Source organism: Pleurodeles waltl, chromosome 10 (assembly GCF_031143425.1).
Source record: "Pleurodeles waltl isolate 20211129_DDA chromosome 10, aPleWal1.hap1.20221129, whole genome shotgun sequence".
Lineage (NCBI taxonomy): Eukaryota > Metazoa > Chordata > Amphibia > Caudata > Salamandridae > Pleurodeles > Pleurodeles waltl.
In genome coordinates, this window is record NC_090449.1 from 893751510 (window position 1) to 893776308 (window position 24799).

A 24799-nucleotide genomic window follows, 5' to 3' on the forward strand; every position below is an offset into this window, starting at 1 on the left:
AACGTATTTGTCACACTTCAACCGGTTAGTAGTGGAAACCGCTTGGCCTGAGGAAAAAAGGTCAGCAGTATTTTATCAAGGGCTAAAAGATGAACTAAAAGATGTACTGGCCCAAGTTGAACCACAACCAGAAACTTGCACTGATTTAATTAACCTAACCCTACGGATAGATCACAGAATTTCTGAAAAAAAAGGAGTGAGGAAAAAATTGGAAAAACCCAATTGGCAAATGGAAAGATCCAGACACCTTCAATTGTCTTCAGGTCCTATGATAGAACCGATGGATATCGGACCTGTCCGCCCATCACTGACCAAAGAGGAGAAAGACATGCGACAAAAAAATGGTCAGTGTCTGTATTGTGGAAAAAAGGGTAATTTCGTAAAAGAATGTCAAAAGAAACCCAAAGGTAAAATTGATCCAACATTTGTGACAAAGAAAAAGATAGCGGTTGCTTTGGAAAATTCACAGGAAAACTAAAGTGCCCAAGAAAAAACAAAGGGGACCTCTTGGGCAAATTGACAATCCCTTCAGCAGCTCTTGCACAAATCGTTATGTGAAACATTTTCAAATTTTAGTACAAATGACTGTGCAGGGAAAAAGACATAGGGGGTGATTCTAACATTGGCGGGCGGCGGAGGCCGCCCGCCAATGTTCCCCCTCCAAAATACCGCTCTGCGGTCAAAAGACCGCTGAGGGTATTTTGGGATTTGCCCTGGGCTGGCGGGCGGCCGCCAAAAGGCCGCCCGCCAGCCCAGGGCAAATCGACCTTCCCACGAGGACGCCGGCTCCGAATGGAGCCGGCGTAGTGGGAAGGTGCGACGGGTGCAGTTGCACCCGTCGCGTATTTCAGTGTCTGCTTTGCAGACACTGAAATACTTTGCGGGGCCCTCTTACGGGGGCCCCGCGACACCCCCTACCGCCATCCTGTTCCTGGCGGGCGAACCGCCAGGAACAGGATGGCGGTAGGGGGTGTCAGAATCCCCAAGGCGGCACAGCATGCTGCGCCGCCTTGGAGGATTCTGACGGGCAGCGGAAAACCGGCGGGAGACCACCGGTTTTCCTGCACTGACCGCGGCCAAAGCGCCGCGGTCAGAATGCCCTGCGGGGCACCGCCGGCCTGTCGGCGGTGCTCCCGCCGACCCTGGCCCCGGCGGTCTAAGACCGCCGGGGTCAGAATCACCCCCATAATGTACAAGTTCTAATTGATTCAGGGGCAACAGGAAATTTTGTGGACCAATAAACTGCACTATACTTGCATATACCCAGTGTCAAGTTGTGTATGCAGTTGATGGTAGTGAGTTGGCAGGAGGTCCCGTTACTAAACAAACCTCACAAATACAAATGATTTGCAAAGATGATGAGAATCAGAACCACTATGAGATAATTCGCTTTGATATAATCCAAGCACCTCAATATGGTTTTATTTTAGGAATGCCATGGTTAATGTTACATAATCCATTCATAGACTGGCGCAACCAGGTTCTGCATTTTTCTTCTTGTGCAAAGAAATGTTTTCAATCAAGACTAAACAAAGAAGGAAATCTTCAACATTCTATTGCTACTGCAGTTGAGAAGGAAATTGATCTGCCATCACAGTATTCAGAATATACTGATGTTTTCAATGAAAAGAAAGTGAGCTCATTACCACCTCACAGGCCGTACAATTGTCAGTTCGACCTTGTACCTGGCGCCAATATACCAAATTGTAGAATCTATACACTATCAGAGAAAGAAAATCAAGTCCTACGAGAATACCTTGATCAATGTTTAGCCAACAAGCTAATTCAGCCATCACGATCTCCAGCGGCTTCTCCACTGTTTTTCATACATAAAGCTCATGGCGATTTGAGGCCTTGTATTGACTTTAGATTGATAAATAGGATCACAGTTAAAAATAAATATCCGCTACCTCTCATACCAGTCTTGTTAGACCAGGTAAAATCTGCTGTTATCTATACCAAACTTGACTTACGAGGTGCTTATCACCTAGTTCGAATTCGAGAAGGAGATGAGTGGAAAATGGCTTTTAAGACTTGTTATGGCCTCTTTGAGTATCTAGTGGCCCTGTGGCAAAGCTCATAGAGCTGCAGGTTCAGGACATGGGTAGACAAGATGTACTTATCACTGCTATTCCATGAAGGGACTACAATTCCCATGTTTTTGGAGGCAGCAGCCATCTTGGGGTGTGGCAGGCTTATAAAGACCAGCCACACCCAAGCACGTTGCTCACTATTTTGAAGACTTCGATGCAGTCAGACCTCGTGGGGGATTCTCTGAAGAAGAGCATAGTTCCTGCATGCCAGTGGCATCCAACGAAGTATCCTTGTTTCCATGGTGAATTAAAAAACGAGTAGGTCGTGCTCGTAGCGGTAAGGCCTTGATGACTTCAATTTTAGAGGAAGTCATTATTTCCAGAAGTAAAGTGCCCCTTAGCACAACGAGCAAAGCGTTTTCAGTTTCCAGAGTACAATGGCCTAGGCGCGACGATCAAAGGCATTTCAGTGCACAGGTGTAAAGCGCTCTTTGCACAACAATCCAAGTGCTTCAGTTCACAGATGTAAAGCGCTTTAGGCACGGCAATTCAAGCGCTTCAGTCCACAGGTGTAAAGCGTTCTTGGCATCACAATTCAAGTGCTTTAGTCTACAGTTGTAAATCGCTCTTGGCACAGCAATTCCAGTGCTTCAGTCCACAGGTGTGAAGCGCTCTTGGCACGACAATTCAAGCGCTTCGGTCCACAGGTGTAAAGCGCTCTTAGCACGGCAAATCAAGCGCTTCAGCCCACAGATGTAAAGCGCTCTTGGCACAGCAATTCAAGCGCTTCAGTCCACAGGTGTAAAGCGCTCTTGGCACGGCAATTCAAGCGATTCGGTCCACAGATGTAAAACGATCTTGGCACGGCAAATCAAGCGCTTCGGTACACAGGTGTAAAGCGCTCTTGGCACGGCAAATCAAGCGCTTCGGTCCACAGGTGTAAATCGCTCTTGGCACGGCAATTCAAGCGCTTCGGTCCACAGGTGTAAAGCGCTCTTGGCACGACAATTCAAGCGCTTAGGTCCACAGGTGTTAAATGCTCTTGGCACGGCAATTCAATCGCTTCAGTCCACAGATATAAAGCGCTCTTGGCACGGCAATCAAAGCGCTTCAATCCAGAGGAGTAAAAGGCTCTTGGCACAACAATCAAAGTGATTCAGGCCACATGAGTAAAAGCTCCCCCTTAGCATAACGAGCGTAGCGCTTCAGGCAAGACAAGTAAAAGTGCTTCCTGGTATTATAAGTAAAGCGCTTCAAGTTCAATGAGTAAAAAGTTTCGGCCTTTATAGCTGTGAATGTGAAAGTATTTCTGGAGATAAGCAAATCATAGTTTTCATTGTTTTTTGGAAAGCATAATATGTGAAAAGCATATTTAATTCTTTGAGATTTTCTAGGTCATGATCAAAGGTTTATGTTATGAATGCATAGATGTTACAGGATTGATATTCTGAGTATAATCATAGTCTAAAGCTCTTGCCATCTCTTGGTTCTGAGGTCATAGTTCATTCTTGTTCCATGATGCTCATAGTCCAAAGCTCTTGCTATCTCTTGGTTCTGAGGCCGTAGTTTATTCTTGTTCCATGATTCAAAGAAGGGGCTTTGCCCTCATTTCAAAAGGGGTCTCCGTCAGATATCAGAGACGCATTTAGTCAAGAGTCTATTGATGAGTTATATTTCTATGAATCAGTAAATGCATATTTGTTCTACCCTGCTCTTTTCAGATCTCGCTCCCTGCTGTTCCCTACCCTAATTCCCTTCCCCTGACTGGCTTCATCATAACTCTGTGCTATAATAGCTTTCTGAGTTGGTGACGCCGGAAGGTGGGCCTTTTGTTCAGCAATGTGCAGATCCCGAGGAAAGGACACTGTGACAGATAGTGAAGCTGCGTCATGAGGTCTGGCGGGTCTCTTGCGAGGTTCGAGGCAGTGGTCACCTGATCTGCCCTATCCAATACAGGGAGTGGGACTTTTTGGTGTGAAGCAGGGCTGCTGTGTAGGCCACAATGTCATCACCTTCTTGGCCTCGGGGACCCCCCTGATGCAGATATTGTTCTGCCTGCTGTGTTTCTCCAGATCCTCTTGTTTGGCTTGAAGTTCCAGGTTTTGGTCTTCCAGGGTTTGTCCGGAGGTGGGACACCCAGTAAATTGTGTCCAAGGCCCTCCGACAGGGAAAGTTTGGTTTGATGGGTCTTAAGCTGCACCCGGTGTTCAGGTCCCCTCTCCCTGGGGCAAGGCCCGCAGATGTGTCCAAGGTGCCCTTTGTTGTGTGTTGGGTGCTGGGGCCACCAGTCCCAGGTGTGCACGTTCACAGCTGCAGTACCAGGTCTGTGCATCTTCATCTTTTAGTGTGGGATCGGGCAGATGGAAGCCCTAAACATTAATTTGTGAATGTGTCGTCAGGCTGCTGGTCCTGCACAGCAGCACGCCGCTGCTTCCACCTCCAGCAGAGACGGGGCCCCAGTCACTTCCCCTGTGATGCGCTGCAAACTACATCACCTTGTCGTTTTCGTGGCTTTGCCCCTGGGGCTTATTCAGGGCCTTCCTTGCATCTTTCACAGAGAGGTTGATTCCTCTGGCTCTGCCCTCATCAGCCACTGGATCTGACCTCTTTTGGGCTCTGTCGATCCATTTGCTGGGGGGCGGCCCGGGCCACTGCTACGGGTTGGGACATCTCGTACTGCTTTATTGTTTTTATTTGCTTTTTTCAAGATGCTGTACATTTTTAGAATTCTTTAAAAATCAGATCATTGATAAGTTAGTTAATAAAACTCTTCAGTTCATGAATGATTCCTGATGTGTCACTACTGACAAAACAATATCAATCTTAGAAGGATTAGTGGGGCAGAAGAAGGCGACCGCTGCGCTGTAGAGCTTTTGAGGATGCGTCCGCACTGCCCAGCTGTTGCCAAGGCCAGTTTGTATTTTTGACTGAATGAATAGTTATGGTGATTCATGTTTTCGCTAACATGAATAAATTACACATTTTAATACTGGAGCTGGTATGCACCAGAGACATGATACTGCATTACTGTGCAATAAATTCACTGAAAACGCATAATACAGGGCTTTGCGAAATGTGCAGTTGCTCATTAAAATACATTTAAACCCCAAACCTATTTTATAAGTTTATTTTACCAATTTTGAATTGAACAACATATACATCAACTATAGCACAGTTGTAACAAGGAAAACCATTTTTTAGCCCCAGGACTTTAAGAAGGTTTATACTCACAAACAATCCAAGCAAAATGAAATTGCCTGGAACTTTTCGACGTGCATTGTCACAGCATGCAAGTACAATTATCAAAATAAAAATGACTGGGCTGAAAATGACAGAGAGAAAGTACATTATTGACATGCATTGACATTTATCTGAAAGTGCACTATAATAATGAGATGTGAAACATTCCCTTAATGCTGATGTCATTACACTGTTCAATATCCTTTTAATTATTCCTTTTTGATATATTCGTAACTAGAGCTCACAGGCCAAAGTTTAAAACAATTATAATGCTTTATTGTTTTTATTTGCTTTTTTCAAGTTGCTGTACATTTTTAGAATTCTTAAAAAATCTGAACATTGATAAGTTATTTAATAGAACTCTTCAGTTCATAAATGATTCCTCATGTGTCACTATAAAAAAATATATATAATAATCTTAGAAGGGACCATCAATAATGGTCTAACTGGTATATAACTTCACAAGAATATACTAAGCTTTGGCTTCTGGCTGAAATGCCAAAACATTTAGGAACTGTTGTTTGTCATTTAGACATATGCTTCCTAGTGACATTTATCATTGACCACTTCGAGAGATAATTGGCGAAGGCACACATGAGAGCCACACCAAATGCCATACAATTTAGAGTAAGGAAGTCTAGCACAGCAACGAAGCAACAGAAACACAAACATTGTCACCTTTAATATTTTGGTATTTGCTGACCACATAAAAAGCTTACACAGGTAAGCAATACAATTCAAAACAGTAAGGACCTAGTGTAATTAAATCACGTCTTAAAACAAATACAAGGATTGAGAAAGCAAATAAATGTGCAGAATGAAAGGCTAAAGATCCACTGCAGGATTATCTGTACAGTAAGGCAGTAGTCAAATGATCACCTAAAGTGCTTTTAGTGTGTGCTGGTGCTTCTAACAAATTCAAATCTTTTTATTTAATATCTTTATTAATTATCAACCCTCATAACATAAGCCAACAATGGAAACTCCTGACAATAGGTGTTAAATAACACCCTACACCTCCTGGGTTTTTGGCATTTTTCTCTCCACTTTTCTCTTCATAGGGGTGTAATTTCTAGTTCTAAGGAGGGAAACTGAAAAAAACCCAATTTCATATTATTTTCATATGGGTCTTTCAATAGATCGTTTCACATTTTCCCTAAGACGTTTCTATCTTTAATATAGTGAACTTTTGGGTTTTGATAACACCCGCAGGGGTTGTATAACAGAATACTGACCACAAAAAAATTGTGATACAAATATATTGCAGAAACAATATCAAGGACCTGAATATCGATTTTACATGTCTGTAAGGTAAAGTACAAGAGTATGGAATACAAACATAACATGGACCACAATATCCATGCACACATAAGTGAACTTAACTTTCTTGTAACTTGAAAAATAAAAAAATAAAGATGCAAAAATGTTTAAAAACACATAAACACAAATTTCATATTGCTTTTATTTAACTTGTACAGATAGTTAACTTTAAAACAAGTTTAAAAATTCTAAAAATCCTAGATTAAAAGTATAAACTTAACCAATTATATTAAATAAATAGATTTCAAAATTTGAAAATAGAATACTAAATGATTTTGATTATATAATGAAACAAAATGTAAACAACTTTAATTATTATTATCTATACATTTCCAAACCTACTGGCTGAAATTAATATCTTTCAAGGATTAAAGACGTAAGAATGATTTTCAATCAATCAATCAATACATCTTTATTCGGTCACAAAAAAATAACCATCAAAGAGCACAAAATCCAGCTCATAAAATGTGTAAACAGTTTACAATAAATAGATAAGAGCAACCAAAATCCATAAAAGAGCACAAGAACCATCTCATAAAATGTGTAGTTTCCAATTAATAAGTAAGAGCAGAGGCATAAAAAAACAAGAATCATTAAAAACAACATATTGCTTGTTTCAGAGACGCTCCCACCGCAGACCAAACTGTAACATCTGTCATCATCCGAAGAAACTAAAAGGCTGACCTGCACTGTAAAACCCTCAGCATTTTTAAGATAGGTAATAAAACTCTACGCCTAAAAGGTTCATAACATTTACAGAACAGGGTAAAGTGCAGCAAAGTTTCAGGGGAAATATCATCACAAGGGCACACAAGATTGTTATTCGAATCAAACTTCCCCAATGGGAACGAAAGGTTACACCTGATGGATCGTAAACAAAACATGGTTATAAACGATCTCTCCCAAGCATTTTCAATCTGGGCGAGGTAGGGCTCAAGGCCCAGACACGTCTTAACCATGATACAGTCTCACGCAAACAGATTCCCTAGTTCCTTTGATTCTCTTGAAGCCACAGCCAGTATCTTGAACGCCTTCTTGACCCAAATTGCCTCCCTTTTATTCAACCACTGTGGAGAAGAGAATTGCTCCAGTCGACACAGGCTTTCAGCCACATTTCTGACATAGTTCAGCCAAAATATTTTTAAACCTAGATCACAGGACAAACAGTCAGAGATGATTTCTCTACTGAGCACGGCATGTTTGTTACCCCATATTAAAATCCAAAGAAGCTGAGTTTAGGGGAAAAGGGGAGGGGTCTTCCACATGTTCTAAGCCCAGTTCCTCATATAATGCAAAGCAAGGGCTATTAGGCAAAACTCCATGCTGATGCCTGCAAAATCGAATGTCTTCCTCTTGCAAAATTAGACTCTTCTGATAGCCCCAAATGGAAGCCCCATATGTTAAGACCGGTAGGCACTTTAGGTTATACACCCCCAGCAGGGGCAATATGGGCTTATTACCAACCCTAGTTGAGAGTTCAAAAACAGAGCCTACAGAAGCACTGACGCTTAGAGATACATGGAAACCAATTCCCCTGTCATCCAAGGTTACTCCAAAATTTGCGAATTCATGAACAAGGCTAACAAGCTGACTTTTAATAGCCACTGGACCTGGTTTGCTCAGGGGTTTGCCACATACCATATAGTGGATTTTAGATGTATTGATTTCCAGATCCATGTCTTTCATGTATCTGACAAAGGCATCAACAGCCCCCTATGTGCCGTTCGATGTTCAAGAAAGAAGGACTGCGTTGTCAGCATACAGCAGAACTGAGGTGCCTTTGCCATTTACAACCAGAATGTCTTTAAACTGGGCCACTAAAAAGGAGTGTAAACCATTAATGAAAAAAATAAATAAAATGGGAGCTAAAACATACCCCTGATGAACACCCTAAAAAGTTTTTAAAACTTGGTGCACTCCTCCTCCATGCCATACCTAACTGAACTTCTAATGCCATCATGGAGTATCTGTAATAATTCCAATATAGTCAAAAGCACACTTAAGTTGTGTAGAATTCTCCATACTTTAGTGCAATTGACCCTGTTAACTGCACTACTAAGGTCTATAAATCCAAGATACAGAGTTAATTTCTTTGGCAATTGTATATTTCCCAATTAGTTGGTGTAGGTTTAAACATTGCTCCTGATTCCCTAAGCCTTCTCGAAACCCAAACTGTACAGAGATCATAATATTATCCTTTGCCCAACTCTCTATTCTCTTCAGGATATTAAATCAGTTCAAAATAATTACCTACACAATCAAAATTCCCTGTTTTTTGCATTCAATTCAGAAGGCTCGGTATATCTTAGCAATATGTATCAGCGTCACTAACCCTCTCCTAGCTCTGTGGCCAGAATATCATATAGCTGGAACAGAAACGTGGAGACACCAATCCCATTCAGCATCTCCGGGAAACCAGGCCTCCTGCGTCAACACAATGTCAAACAGGGAGATATACTCCACCCAAAACGATCTTGTAATTTGAATTTATACCCTCCAAGATTCCAGCAGACAAGCTGCAACCAAAAGTCCACCTCAGTACGAGAGTTTAGAGAAGCCCTACCCCCCTACGTCTGCCAGCGTAAACTCAGTACAGAGGCATGCCAAAGAAACACCAGTAGCAATTAGTCAGTCGTTATCCTCTAGACCAGAAACTATAGGAAATCTGTTGTTGGTCCTGATGGGTGGTCATTCAACAGGTTCCTTTCGCATTAAAGGTGGCAGTTGGAACTTTCCCGGTGGTTGTAGATGTTTATAGAAGAACCCCAAGGGTCCCAGAATATTCCCATTAGACAACAGAGCATGCGGCCTGCAGGAAGAGATCAGGTGGTGGGCCACCTTAGGATACCAGCAGTTAATGATAACACAGTCCCTTTGAAAATGCTTGGCTGATGTCCCACTATCCTATTCTCCTCACAAACACTATATCCTTATATTCAACTGGAAGAATGTCAGAGTTCTTGCCCAACCAAAAGCAGACCTTATTTTTCAGTTGCTCTGTGGACTTCCTCACTTCCGGCGACAGTGATGGTATATTAGTTAAAACTGCAACATGGGGACAGCACTCTGGGGGAAGGTTGAGTCGTGAAAAAGCAGTAGTAGATTGATGAGCCCCAGATCCTGCGCCCTCAGGGGCATTTTGGGAGCATTTATTACACTCAGTCCTGCTATTATTCCCTTTCTGCAACATCTCTCTGAGCACAAAGCGGGTAGGCCAAGACAAAATAGCAGAAGCCGGTGATATGGGTGGGGTCACTGAAGATATCGCCCCTAAATCCGGGCAATTAGTTATCTCGTTGGGTGGGCCAACGGTGGCAACCGTACTCTCTTGGTTGGTCCCACATGGTAGACGATACCCCAACTTAGGCACTAGTTTCGAGACTATAGATTACAGAGAGCTCAGCTTTTCTTTCAGGGGGCCTAAGATTATTTCAATCAGGGCCTTGAATTGCTCCAGAAGATAATCCGAATATTTTTTATGCCCATTGTTACTAGAATCCCTAGTAAGCATATATGCGGAATCTGCAGGGACCTCACTATTGCGGCCCGTGTTTGCTACTTCCTATAAAGGTCTCCTTTGTCCCTCTTATTATAAAGCTTACAAGATTGGTGCTTCTTTTTTGGTGGAGGGCTTTCATCACTTGAGAGCAGGTTGATGAAACAGTTTTGATCAGCCCCTGACTGGGGATCATACAGGCCCCCAGAAGCAAGTCCAACACCTGCCATCAGGCCTTCTGTGGAAGCCAAAGGCCCTCAGAGACCATATCAGCTAGAGGACAGAAAACAGAGGCATGTTGTCGTTCACGGAGTTTGAGAGAGAGCCTTCTCTCAGCCAAATTGATTTCTTTTGGAACCACCCCACCGCTCTAATCAGAAAAGAGTCTAGCCTTGGCTGGCTAAGGACAGGTGCAAAAGGGTCCGCTCTTTGCCCAAGTGCGAGCTCCAAATGTTACAGCCCAGATAAGTGTCCCACACCACGGGCACGGATAAGCGCTACTGGAGCGCCAAATGTTGCAGCCCCTTCTCTTCGCACTGGGGCAGTGAAAATTGCAGTGCGGCCTGCTGCAGGACATAGTCCCACCGTCCCACCCCACCAGGTTGTGAATCTCCAGGTAAGTGTAATTTTAAAACACTAAATACAATTAAAAAATGAAAGAAATATAATTTTGTTTTAAAATATATACTTTTTGATACCTTCAAAATATTACTTACCAAGAAATAAAAATAGTAACCAAGCCAAAATCCAAAAACATTTAAAAACTATTCAAATGCACTGCTACAATTATAATCCTACAAACTTTGAGAAAACTACACACATTTTGGGGTAGTGGGGGAATCAGATTTACTATTCCAACCTAACAGACACCAGGAAAAGTGCATACATTATGGGATCCAAGATACTATTTTTATTCTAATCCAACAATACATACATTGCAGAGGGCTCATATTTACCTTTTTAACTCCAGCCTAACAAACGCAGGGCAACATGTACAAATTGGGGGTCAGATTCACCAAACAGCAAGGAAAGTACATATACTGAAAGGGTCAGATTTACTACAGATAAATAAACACTGGGGATAATGCATATATTTAGGAAGGGATGGTTCAGGTTTATTTTTAAAACGCCAGGCTAACAAACACTAGGGAAAATATGTTCATAGGGGAGGGGTGGCGTGAGGGTGTCATATCTAAATTTCTAACTTGAGTCCAATTATCACTGAGAAAAGAGCATATATTTGGGAGGGGCACATTCACTTCACCCAAATAATATAATTACCCTCTGAAAATATTTAAAATATGTAAAAAATAAAAAATAAATACACATTAAAAAAAATTTATTTAACAGATTAAAAATAGTAATGTCAAACAATTATCTTAAAAAATCTAGATTCAATTTCTCTATAAAGCTAATATTAAAAAGTTCTCTATGTTAAAAAAACAATATTTACAAAACTATTTTTTAATATAATATAATATAAATAATTAATAACTTTTTGGGAAATCAGCTCAATCAAACCAACAAAATACCAAACAAACCATTAGAAAAACACCATTAGTTATGCAACGTTTATCAATTTTAAGAAAAATTAAAAATACAATTAGTCAATTGCAAATCAAAAATTAACATAATTCATAGACTAATCAGTTATTCTCAAACTTAAAATTATTTATTTAAAAGCTTCACACCCAATCTCTCAATATACCCAAAACCCCTATATTAAAATGTAATATATAACCAGACCACAATATTTAAAATAATTAAACAAATAATTTATACATTAAAAAAATTAACATATTGGTCAACTAACATTAATGTACAGTAAAGAAAAAAACGACCCACCTACTACAAATATAAACCCCCACAACCCAAATTTAAAATGTAATATATACATATAAAAATTTACCAGCTAAACAAAAATAATTGAACGCTGTAGTACAATCAACCAATTACTCCTTAACATTATTATGTAATTACCAAAAATACCCAACCCATCCCCTAATAAACCCAACAACCTAGAACATATATATAGTACATAATTAAAAAATGAATTAAATATGTAAACAATTAAGTAACAGTTAAAAGATGCATCAAAACTTAAAAAGATTTACCAAGCCTATTCCCACATAGAATCAAGTGAAAAATATACATTACAATACAATGTTTCTAAACAATAATTTTCCAGTAAGTGATTTAATAAAAACACAATACATTACAGTAAAAGACTAAAGTAAAAAATAAAAACAATACAAAATACTATACTTTTGTTTGCTATTTTGGTCCACTAAATGTTTGTAGTCATAATATTTTGACAACAATATAATGATTAGATAGTATTTGTGAGTCAATATTTAGGTGTTATGCCTCCTCAGTGGCCAAAGAGCAAGATCTAAAGAAATGCAATGCCACCTGCTGAGGCACTCTTCTCTTGCCAATGCACTCGCTCTACCAGGAATGTTTTTCTCATTCAGTTGGGCAATTAAAAGCAACTTTGTGCCTAGCCATCCAGTAATCCTAGTGTAATAGGGTGGACAGGTTTTTCTACTATTACCAGTGTGCTAGCAGCTTAGACTTTCTGGTGCAAAATGTTGTTAATTAGAACACTCCTCTAAATCCAAAAAACAAGAAGCATAAACATGCCTACAACATGCAACTATACTTACAAGAGAGCATATGAAAACCATGAATTATCTTTCACCCAGTCCTTAAGAGTTTTCCTAGAAAAAAAGGCAAAAAATGATAATGAAAATGCTGACTATCAAATGGCATTAGGATACATAGTTACAATAAGTGTTAGGCAATTCATATGCTGTCCCCCCAAATTCTCCTTATGTTCCCCTAAAATGCTCACAAAAGCCAACAATAATATTTTAATTGAACGTTTCACAAATTTGTAATCGTATTCAGTAGGTCAGAATAAGCACATAAAAGTCTCATATTATTCCACATGAGTGCTAAACCATTGCAATATTTAGTATACAATGTCAAAGTGCAAAGAAATGGGTCACCATAACCAGGATGGGTAGACATTGTCTCTGAACCTGCTTTAGTTATCAAAGTTCCAGCAAAAAAGGATAGATGATAAGAGTGAAGAAAAGAAGATATGAGAGAAAGAGGACAAGATTTAGAAAAAGGTAAAAAAGGGAGTGAACCTGATCTCACCAAATTCTCTTGAGGAACACAGCTGCTAATAAGATTTGTGACAATAGTAAGATGCTCTGGGCATGTGTTTTATGTTGCTTTGAGTGTGTGTGTCTAGCTATCTCAGTTCGGCAATCTTATCAGGCTTAGATTTTTCAAGTCACAGGAATAAGTTAGATCAAAGTTGTTCTAGGAGTATTGAGTATCATATTGTCAGCTCTTCTTGTGAAGCATACCAAGGTCCAGCAAGTATGGTAGAATACATTTTTGGAATTCTTCCAGTCACACCATATTGTGACCCAAAGCTAGGAGTAGATCCAAAAGTTGAAGGTCAGGGCTTCTGATGTCTGTAAGTGTGTTAAAACGCCTTTCATCTAGTGCTATATTGATACTATTTAAATAAATATTTATCTGGAATAATATATGTATGGTCAGTTCAATTTCTTCCCAGAAGGATCCTATATGTTTGCAGGTATGGAGCATGCGACCTGTCATGTCTAGGGAACTGTAGCATAGATTGGATTCCAATAATCCTAATTTAAATAGAGTGCTGTTTGTTCAAATTGATCTGTGAATTGCCCACAATTTACAAAGGGCTAATGGAGAAGATATTTTAGTTTTCACTGTAAGTGCCCATATTTTGGTCAATGCCTCATCAGTTATAGGCTAGTAACTCAGTGTGAAGATGGTGTTCTTCCATTTATTTTGTACACTTGTGTTTTTCTGGTGATGCTGACAAGTAGTTTGTAATGTTTTGCAGCTGTTTGTCTTGTTATGAACAGTCTGGTATGTACAGTGAAGTGTTCATACTTGTGTGGTTTGCCTAATTTACTCAGGACAGCTTTGAGTTTGAGAAATCTATAGATTTGGAGGTTTGATAAATTGTGGTTTTGCTGTAACAAGGCAAATGACATAGAATTACTTGGAGGAGCAATGTCTCCTATATGTAATTCCTTTCTGGGAACAATCTTTCCAGTAAATAATTTTACAGTCTAATCTAATATTTGGATATCCCTATAACATTTTTATCGCAGTGTTTTAGAAACATGAGAATGCTATTAATAATATTACCAGAGTGTAATAGCTTAATATCCTTCATTGTTATATAGGAGTTTTTGGATTTAACAAATCAACTTTAAATTAACCCAAGGGAAGTGTTGGTTGTTGCCTTCCTGTATCCATTGTGGGTCTTGTGAGAAATTTAATTTGGTATTTTAAAAAAGTCTGGCAAGTTAACTTCACCTTGTGTTTTATTTAATTTAAGTTTTTTTAAGCGAGATTACAAATTTTTTATTTTTCCAAATGAATTCAGAAGGCAGATTGTGTAACATCTTGTAAACGTTTTTGTTTAGCTGTAGCGAAAGCATGCTGGTAATAAAGTTAATCTGAGGTGCAATCATAATTTTCACTCTTTCTAGATTTCCCTGCTACATAATACATTTTGTGTCCCTTTTATCAGTTACATTTTAAAATTTAGCATAGAGTGTATTATTGACAGGATCACCTGACTTTTCTAGATTGTTGGTAAAGCATCCGCCCAGGTATATGTATTTTTTTGGACTGCTGTTTTTTGGACTGCTGTTTCAGTTTTGCTTGCTAATACTGGATGACATAAGTTATTTAAGGGGATGATTTCAGTTTTTCATAGTTAAATGAGTATCCAGACACACTTGCATAAAAATGTATTCTTGTTAGTATTTCTGGGATTGCGAATTATGCTTCTTCAGAAAAAAATCAGGACACTGCTTAGGAAGCACAATTTTGAGGTTACAGGGCAACTTTATTCCTTTAATGTTTGTGTTAATGCAAATGGTTACTAGTAAGGTTTGATAGCTAATGCAATTAGCAGGGGAAATTGGGGGCATCCTAGTCTGGTACCTTGTAGTAGGTTGAATTGGCCAGGTAAGAGTAAATTGACTCTTATACAACTGTTAGTCAAGCTGTTAGAAATGGGGTATCTGGTTGACAGTCAGTGTGCACTCTGTCTAAGCAAGGACCTCACTCTAGTCAGGGCAAGGGAGATACTCACTTAAGTTAAACCTTGCTCACCCCCTTGGTAGCTTGGCACAAGCAGTCAGGTTTATCTCAAAGGCAATGTGTTAAGTATTTGCAGCAACACACAAAGTAATACAGTGAAAACACTGCAAAATGGACACCACACCAGTTTAGAAAAATAGGCAATATTCATCTAAACCAAACAAGACCAGAACAACAAAAATCCAAAATACACAAGTCAAGATATGATTTTTTAAAATAAAAAAATCTTACTCCATAGAAAACAATGGCAACAATGGAAACGTTGTTACACAAAGTACCTGGTTTGCGTCAAAAATAAAGCAGCACAGGCGAGCGTGCGTTGGAAAAGTCAGCAACGCAAGTGAGGCCATGCGTCTTTTCTTTTCCGAGCGGGTAGACGATGCGTCGTTTTTCTCTCCCACAGGAGAGCGATGCGGCGATTTCCAGGCACCTCGGATCCGCGCAGGTTCACGATGATTTTGATGCCTGTCGATGATGCGTGAGAAATCCAGTTGCACGTGATAGAAAGTCACGCTGCGTGGGGTTTGCATCGTTTGCAGCAGCCGCAAGCATTTGTTGTGTTCTTTCTCCAGCCACGATACAGGGGATGAATTGAAATCAGCCGCAAGGCGGGTGGTGCATCGTTTTTCTTCCGTGCTGCAGCCGGTGCATCTAAATTTTCCCTGCACGGCTCCCTGTGCATGGATTTCAGTCCTTGTTCTACCAACTTCACCTTTCAAGGGTCCAAGGACTGGATAGGGCACCACTTGGCAGGGCAGGTGTCTAAGCAGAGAGTCCAGGTGCTGGCAAAGGAAGTCTTTGATGGCCCTGAGACTTCAAAACAGGAGGCAAGCTCAGTCCAAGCCCTTGGAGATTCTTATCAAGCAGGAATATACCACAAGGTCCAGTCATTGTCCTCTTTCAGGCAGACACAGCAAATGCAGGCCAACCTAGCAAAGCACAGTCCCTGGCAAAGAGGCAGTACTCCTCCTCCAGCTCTTTAGCTCTCCTCATTGGCAGAGGTTCCTCTTGGTCCCAGAAATAATCTAAAAATCTAAAAAGGCTTTCTGCCTTTGAAGTAGGCAAACTTCAAAGGAAAGAGTCTGTTGTTCACAAGATCCTGCCTTGCTCAGGCCTGGCTCCAGACACACACCAGGGGTTGGAAATTGCATTGCATGAGGGCAGGCACAGCCCCATTCAGGTGTAAGTGACAACTCCTCTATCCACTCCAGCCCAGATGGCCCATCAGGATATGCAGGCTACATCCCAGTTCCCTTTGTGTCAGTGTCTAGAGGGGATTCACAAACAGCCCAACTGTCAGTCTGACCCAGACAGGGAATACACAAGCAGGCAGTCACAGAATGGTTTAAGCAAGAAAATTCCGACTTTCTAAAAGTGGCATTTTCAAATTGACAATTCAAAAAACAACTTCACCAAAAGATGCATTTTTAAATTGTGAGTTCAGAGACACCAAACTCCACATTTCCATCTGTTCTCAAAAGGAAGCTGCACCTTAAGGATATTTAACGGCAGCCCCCATGTTAACCTATGAGAGACACAGGCCTTGCAACAGTGAAAAATAAATTTGGCAGTAGCTCAGTTAGGACATGTAAGACACATCAGTACATGTCCCACCTGTAACATACAATGCACCCTGCCCAGGGGGCCTTACATGTATAAAGGTTTAGGCCTGGCAAGTGTCGAATTGGCAGTTTAAAACTACCCACACAGACACTGCAGTGGCAGGTCTGAGCCATGTTTCTAGGGCTACTCATGTGGGTGGCACAATCAGTGCTGCAGGCCTACTGGTAGCATTTGATTTACAGACCCTCGGCAACTCTAGTGCACCTTACTAGGGACGTACTAGTAAATCAAATGTGCTAATCATGGAAAAGCCAATTACACATACAATTTATATGCGGAACACTTGCACTTTAGCACTGGTCAGCAGTGGTAAAGTGCCCAGAGTACCAAAAACAGAGCCCAGAACACAATCAAAACATGGGAAGCAGAGGCAAAAAAGACTAGGTTTAACACAAGCATAGAGGGCATATGTTCAAATATATGTCCCAATCTCAATTTCCTCAGCACTGAACACAGGAAGGTCCAAAATACTTTAGCAAAGTCGTCTTCTACATCCAGCACTGTGGCCATTGCTGGAGTATCCAACCATATTGCCTTCTCAGAACAAGCTCAAATAGCCTCATGTTGTCATTCACAAGTCTGCTTTTCACAAAACAAGTTTGTTAGCAGTGTATTGCAGTTGTCAGTACTTATTGTGGCAAGGTTTTTAACCATATAGTGTAGAGTTAATGCTGATCAATGATATCAGCCTATAGTTCTCAGTTTATAGATGGTCGTTATTGTCTTTGTGAATTACAAATATACTAGCTTCAGTGGCCTTTCCTTCAATATTGACAGCCTCTGCAAAACACAAGAAAAGCTGTTCTTTATGGTGTAATATAGCTTCTGGTGCTTTTTACAGTTTTTAGCAAATTGGTGACTTCTATCATTTCAATTTACTTACTGGGCTCCAATTTTAGTTTACTATCTGACTGTGTTAGTGGTACCTTTTCTAGATTGGCTTGACAGTCCTCCACAGAAAGTAAAATGACCAAGTTGTAAAGATTTTAATAAAAGTCATGGAAATAATCTAAAACAGCACTGGTTTTCGTTTTGGTCTGTCCTAATTTGTTTCTAGTTGTAATAATTTAAAATAATTTTGACATTAGTTTTAAGGTAGTTAGCTAGGGTCTTATCCGCTTCAATATATTTACAAAGAGTTTCACCTTTAAGCCTATTGAACCATAGGTGAGCTTTTTCGCTAATAATTTTGTTGTTCTAGTATTTTAACGATCTCAGTTTGTGTAAGGTGTCAGAGTCATTGGTGTGTGTGAGTGTGGGTTCCAGGGCTTTGATTTCTTTCTCTAAAGACACAAGTTTTTGGTTCAAACTTTTGTTTTTAGAGGACATCAAACCAATCATGACCTCTCTTATTGTTTTTTCTTTTAATATAGTGTCCTAAATAACTTCTATATGTTGTTTATTTCTGTTTTTTCCTTTGCCTGAAGGTCATTTAGGACCTCACCATTCATTTTCCATGTCTTCACCACTATGGGAGCCCTGTCAGTGTTTATTTCTATGGGAATGGAAGCATGTGTTGACACTACTAGTGCTTCCATTTTACGGTGTGTTTCCTTCGAGGTTAACATGCCATTGACTATTAAGTAGTCTATCCTACTTAAAGTGTAATGGCAGTGAGAATATAAGGTTAGCTCGCTGCCTTTTGGATTATGAAAGTGTCATTTATCATTCAGGTTAGTTTGCTTGCAGAGAATCCTCATATGAGCACAGAACGTCTTTGGGCTGTACCTGCAAGAGGAAATTCTGTCAGAGGTCAATCCCAGGGAAGATCACAGTCACATACCATGAGTATTCCAGGTGTTTGTGACAACTCACAAATTATTTTGTTTAGTTCAATCTAAAACTTGGGAATCATCTCCAGATGGAGGTGACTATGTGAAAGTCTTGCCCCTCTTTTGTAGTTTAGTAATTAACTATACCTTTTTATCGTCATGCACATCATCAATTACAGAAACATGCTTTCTTAGTTTGACTACTCCTTTATTTTTCTTAACTGCTGAGGAATAACTAGAATATCCAGCATAGACCATGGATAGAGAGAGGACCATCGTGGCTGAATCATCACAGGAGTAGAGGGATAGACTCTAACCTCTTTTATTTTATCTGAAAATTGCAGGGTTGAACAATAATGGCCACAGCACACAGGAAGTATAGTCCAAACAGTATGGCAGGGATAGTTGCCCCTGGTAGTATGATGTTGAAGTACACAATTGCAAGAAGTCTCAAGTCTTATGTGTAGATGGTATCTTTAATTAACAGATACTGGTCATCAAAGTGTCATCAGCGCAATACAGCCAACACGTGTTTCGTCACGACAGTGACTTTATCAAGGCGGGGCCGTCCGGCCAGGAGGGTACGTTGCGCAGGTAAGTTATGAGGGAGAACCCTATACAATTGTATGGGCTGAGGAACGTCAAAAGTATCTTCTTATAGTGGAATTGTCAATGATGAAAATGAGTAAGTGGTTAGGAAAAGTATTTGAATGCAAGGTGGGCAGGCCCTGATAAGCCTGTGACCGGAACCTGGAAAGGTCGTCAAGACGCGCGGCAACAAGTTGGTGTTGAGAGTTACTCTCAACACCAACTTGTTGCCGCGCGTCTTGACGCGCGGCAACAAGTTGGTGTTGAGAGTTACTCTCAACACCAACTTGTTGCCGCGCGTCTTGACGCGCGGCAACAAGTTGGTGTTGAGAGTTACTCTCAACACCAACTTGTTGCCGCGCGTCTTGACGACCTTTCCAGGTTCCGGTCACAGGCTTATCAGGGCCTGCCCACCTTGCATTCAAATACTTTTCCTAACCACTTACTCATTTTCATCATTGACAATTCCACTATAAGAAGATACTTTTGACGTTCCTCAGCCCATACAATTGTATAGGGTTCTCCCTCATAACTTACCTGCGCAACGTACCCTCCTGGCCGGACGGCCCCGCCTTGATAAAGTCACTGTCGTGACGAAACACGTGTTGGCTGTATTGCGCTGATGACACTTTGATGACCAGTATCTGTTAATTAAAGATACCATCTACACATAAGACTTGAGACTTCTTGCAATTGTGTACTTCAACATCATACTACCAGGGGCAACTATCCCTGCCATACTGTTTGGACTATACTTCCTGTGTGCTGTGGCCATTATTGTTCAATTTTGTCTTTGGGTACTGTGATACCCATTCTTGGTGCCTACAGGGTAGTAGGGCACTGGGCCAGGTTGCACCAGACTCATCTATGATCTTGTCACTTGTCTGCAATTACTGTTTTACTGCCTAGATTGTGCGGCGCCTTTCACCCTTACTACCCTACTGTGCTTTGCCCAATGAAAATTGCAGGGATTGAACTGTCAATGTACATGTGTTTCTGTACTATTGGCGGTATCTGATACTCATAGTACACCCTGGGTGTTTTATTGTCTTCTGCTTTGTTTCAGAAAATTTTAATAAAAAGTTTTTGTTTTCAATAAAGTGTATCTAGCATGCGAATAATGGTAATATGGAAATGATACCCTACAAATCATAGCTAGGTGACAACTAGGAAACCATTAGGGCAACGACAAATTATATTGTTTAAGTAGTACTTATTTGATCCAGTAGTGATAGTAACCCTCAGGAGTGGACCACATTTTGGCAGAAATGGCTTGGAAATTGAGGAGGGTGTCAGTGATCAATGTCAGTATTGCGGTAGAGTCAAGGATTGAAGATTATAGGCAAAGGATGTGTGTATTGGGCTGAGCATCTAGTTGAGATTCTGTGTGCCCTTTCATTTTTAAAGTCATTTAGTTGCTCCGTTAACTACCTACTCACTTGTATTGTAGTTATTGTCTCTCATTAATGAAACTTCTCATCTCTATGCTTGTGAGTCTGCATTTATTTCACCCATTTATTTATTTATTTTCCGCAGGACATAGCTGCATTCATCTTCTCAGTTTTCTTCTAGGCAGTGTAAATGTTGATTTACTGTAAGTTCATTTTAGATTCATCTGCTACACAAATCATCGGTGAGAAAAGCGGTGCAGCAGTCATGATATTTAGGCACTAACTGAAGGGCAGCACCATCAAATGTCTTTGCATTTAGGGGGTTATTCTAACTTTGGAGGAGTGTTAATCCGTCCCAAAAGTGACGGTAAAGTGAAGGATATACCACCAGCCGTATTACGAGTTCCATAGGATATAATGGACTCGTAATACGGCTGGTGGTAAATCTGTCACTTTTCCATCACTTTTGGGACGGATTAACACCTCCTCCAAAGTTAGAATAACCCCCTTAGTAGTTACTTCTCCCCAGCAGTCCTGAATTAGTCCCTTCTGGTCTTCCAGTCCCATTTTGCTGGCTTCTAGGTCTCTTGAGCACCACAATTATATACTATTTTATACCCTGCAAACATCCGTTTTGGCTGCAGCAAGCATTGCAATTCCTCAACAAGTGTATACATCTCCCATTAGATCTGGCACTTGGCAACACAACAATTCTCATATCCATGGATCCATGACCACCTCCCTCACCTCTACCCCAAACATATACACACAAAAAATATTTAACGGAATTCCCCTGATTCTGCCATATCAAAGATGTGCAGTAATAAAGGCCATCTCTTATATCTCCTTTCCTGGAACTACGAGACAGCAAAAGGCCTATTTAAGGTAGTGTGCATGGTACGTCATTACTCATTCATTTATCCTTCTTGTGACTTAGTTGTCTTCTTACCCAATTATAATGGCTGATACCATCCAACACAGATGCTATTTCTAAACGTAAATCTGTCTTCCCCACCTTTCCCTTGTCTTGTCAATATACTTATGTTTTTCTTTCCAGGTTTACTAGAACTGCCAAAACAAGTGCAGATTCTCTCCTAATCTTTGGACTGAATAACCTATAAATTCAAAGTATCCCACCCTTTTCAAGAATGATATAGAAACTATTATTTCTCATAAATCTCCTTGCAGTCTTCAAAATTCTGGAGAGGAACAGTGACACAAATCTTTGCACCCGTCCTGAATTCTCCAATGCGTTAGATACAGCCATGTCTGGTTTATATCTGGATCATAGTGCTGAGTTAGTACTCCATGCTGCAGTGGATAACCTTAGGATGAAACTGATTTAGGAGTTGTCGGTTCTGTAATCTTACTAACTATTTCTATGGATCTGATATCCCTGATGCTCCATCTATTGCACTGGATATGGGCGAGTGGATTTTTCTTCTACTGGCAGAAGTGTTTTCTCCTAGCCTACCGTCAAACTATATTCCTTTACTTGCCTTACCTCTTGAATGTGGGTTTGCCCAGGGTTTTTTTCCTTATCATCTCACCTCTTTGACATATATCTTGAGTCTCTGGCAAGACTGATCTGATCCAACGGATTGACTTTCAATATTTATACCAGCAACACTCAGAATATTATCAAGTTTGATGCCAAATCATTGTTGGCTACACTTTATCTAAACTGCACGAGAACTGTCTGGACCTGGATGAAAGGTCAGAGGCTCAAACGTGAGGAACTGAGGTGCTGGTGGTTAGTGCCCAAACATTTTTGGACAGGTATTGATTGGTCTGTGCAGATGGTTGGGTCACTGGCATTAGAAGTGCCCCTAGTTTGAAGTATTTTTCAATGCTGCACTTTCCCCTGCTCTCCTCCAGATTTATGCTGTAGTATTTTATAGTACATTGTACTTTTCCTGCATGAAGATGGGCCTTCACTTTCTCAATAATAACAGTAAACATTTGGCAGCTGCACCTATTATTCAATTTAGAGACAGATAGGCGAATTGCAACTGAAATTTATTTTGGCCTTTCTCTACAGTGCCCTTAAGTGATCCAAAATCATTCTGCTTGTTTGGTGTTGGGCATGAATCTGTAACACTTGTCTGCTTCTGGCCACCTGCACTGGCTCTCCATTAAAGTGTTGTGTCATTTTCATGGTACGTTAAACAATCCACTGTGGCTTCTATAGTAAAGGCCCATGTTTAATTCATAGTATGACACAACTTTACATCCCAAAAACAAATGTTTGATCCTCCTCTACCCTTCTCCTTGATGTCCCTAAATTTATACATTCCTTCTGAGGCGGTCACAGCTTGTCAAGGTTGGCTTCTTTCATTTGAAACGTTCTTCCCTTAAGCCTTTGATCCAATTCCTGCCTTTTGACATTCAGTAAAGTTCTTACAACTTGACTTTTCCTTCACAAAAAAGCCAGATGCTTATCGACTGTGATACAAAGAAAAAACGTAAAATAGACAGTGAGCTTTACACAGAAATGAATAAAATGCGCCCAACTGAACTATCCGTGGTGAAGCAGCACTTACTTAATGGTATTGGCCTGGACTGGACAGTCAAGAAATGGAAATACTGCCATAGGCAAGTGAAACATATGTCACTTAACAACATAAATTAATATTTCACTCCAGAACTCACGGTAGAGTATGACAAGATCATCCTTGTCACCTATGTTCCTAGACACCTGTATGAGAAGCATCATGGAGTGGGTTGGATTTTTGCATCTAGCATGGCAATGCCCAGGTAAAGCAAGATATTGGGGGAGGTTGTGGACACAATAAACACGATGAGCAGACCACCATACCTTGCACTACACTAGCTACACTGCTGGGTCTTGTGGAGTAGGTACCCAAAAGCCACTGGCAAATCCTATCAATGGTTTTGCTAATAGCAAAAAGAAAGTGGAAATAAGATGGCTGAAGGGTGCATCCCGCAAACAAGAAGTTTGGCTTCAGAAAAAGACATGCTGTAATGAAATAACAGAACAGTGGTTGCATTCAGCCCATTCAGTGACAAAGCCCAGAGACTTCTTGGACCCACTGAGAAAATATGTTATGCCTGCAAATTCCTGGATAGAGAGGCAATGGCAAGTGAAGGTAGGGGAAAGGACTGGAAATGAAGATAAAGAATATAATGGAAAAAATAGCAAAGTTAATAATCTCTAATTAGATACTCAATGGTAAGTGACCAGTTAATATCCAATGAGAAGTGGGTTATACAATGAATACTGAAAGATATGCTACGCTTGGAGGACCCTCTGAAATGGTTAAGCAAGAAAATTATTTAACATCTGTATAAATTCAATTAATGACTTATGCATGAGATTTAGAAAAGATCAAATAAAATGAAGTTGTTGAAAAATCTTGACTCTTTGGCAAGGATGTTATTTGTAACTAGTGCTATGCTGCTGATGCTCTTGTGTCACTAAACGATTCTTGTGTATGTGCACTATTTAAGTAATCGTTGACATACAATAAGATAGCATGAAGAACAGAGATGTAATTGAAGGAGACGGGCACTTCCTTCAACCAGCACCCTAACATCTCGCCCACCCCCTGATGGAGAAAATACTTAAAGATTTTTACAGAGAGATGTTGGGGTTTGTGCCAGAAGAGAACAAAGGCTACAGGGTCCACCATCTTCATAAAATTGGCAAAAGTAGTCACTGTATAGAAATTTGTATAGATAATGCTATCCAGATTGGATTTATTAAAAAAAGTTGAGAGCTGTTTAGTTGTCAAAGAAGAAAAATACCACTTTGGAAAATGATAGACTTGATGGAGACTAAGAAAGAAGAATTTATTTCCTAAGGAAGACAGGATTAACTTTTTAAAATAAGGGGTTGAGATGCATTATTTCTAGAGAATTCGAATCACCAGGTGAGAAAGTAGAAGAGCTGGGAACTGAAACAGTATTGACCACTGAAGAGTCAAATAGTGCAGCAGCAGAGTTTACCAGATTGACGAGCATTGTTTCCCAAAGAAGCAGGCCACATGAATCCAAAATGATTGGTCTTACATGAACTGAAAGAAGACAAAGCAGTTATTAAGATATCTTAGTGATTTGAATGAGAGGTTTGGAAGTATGTGGGCAATCTGCAGATAAGAGATTCAAATCCTTGGAGGCTTCAATGACTCTTTC

At 40.3% G+C, this 24799-nt stretch overlaps 1 protein-coding gene across 1 annotated transcript in view; it reads right to left on the minus strand.

Moving 5' to 3' along the window:
- LOC138262003 (protein lifeguard 1-like) overlaps positions 1-24799 on the minus strand; it is a 268022-nt gene that overhangs the window by 148596 nt on the left and 94627 nt on the right. The window contains exons 4-5 of the mRNA XM_069211639.1: positions 12756-12809; positions 5265-5355 (exon numbers count right to left, since the gene is read on the minus strand). Of these exons, the coding sequence (XP_069067740.1) occupies positions 5265-5355; positions 12756-12809 (145 nt within the window). The remainder of the gene's footprint in view (positions 1-5264; positions 5356-12755; positions 12810-24799) is intronic.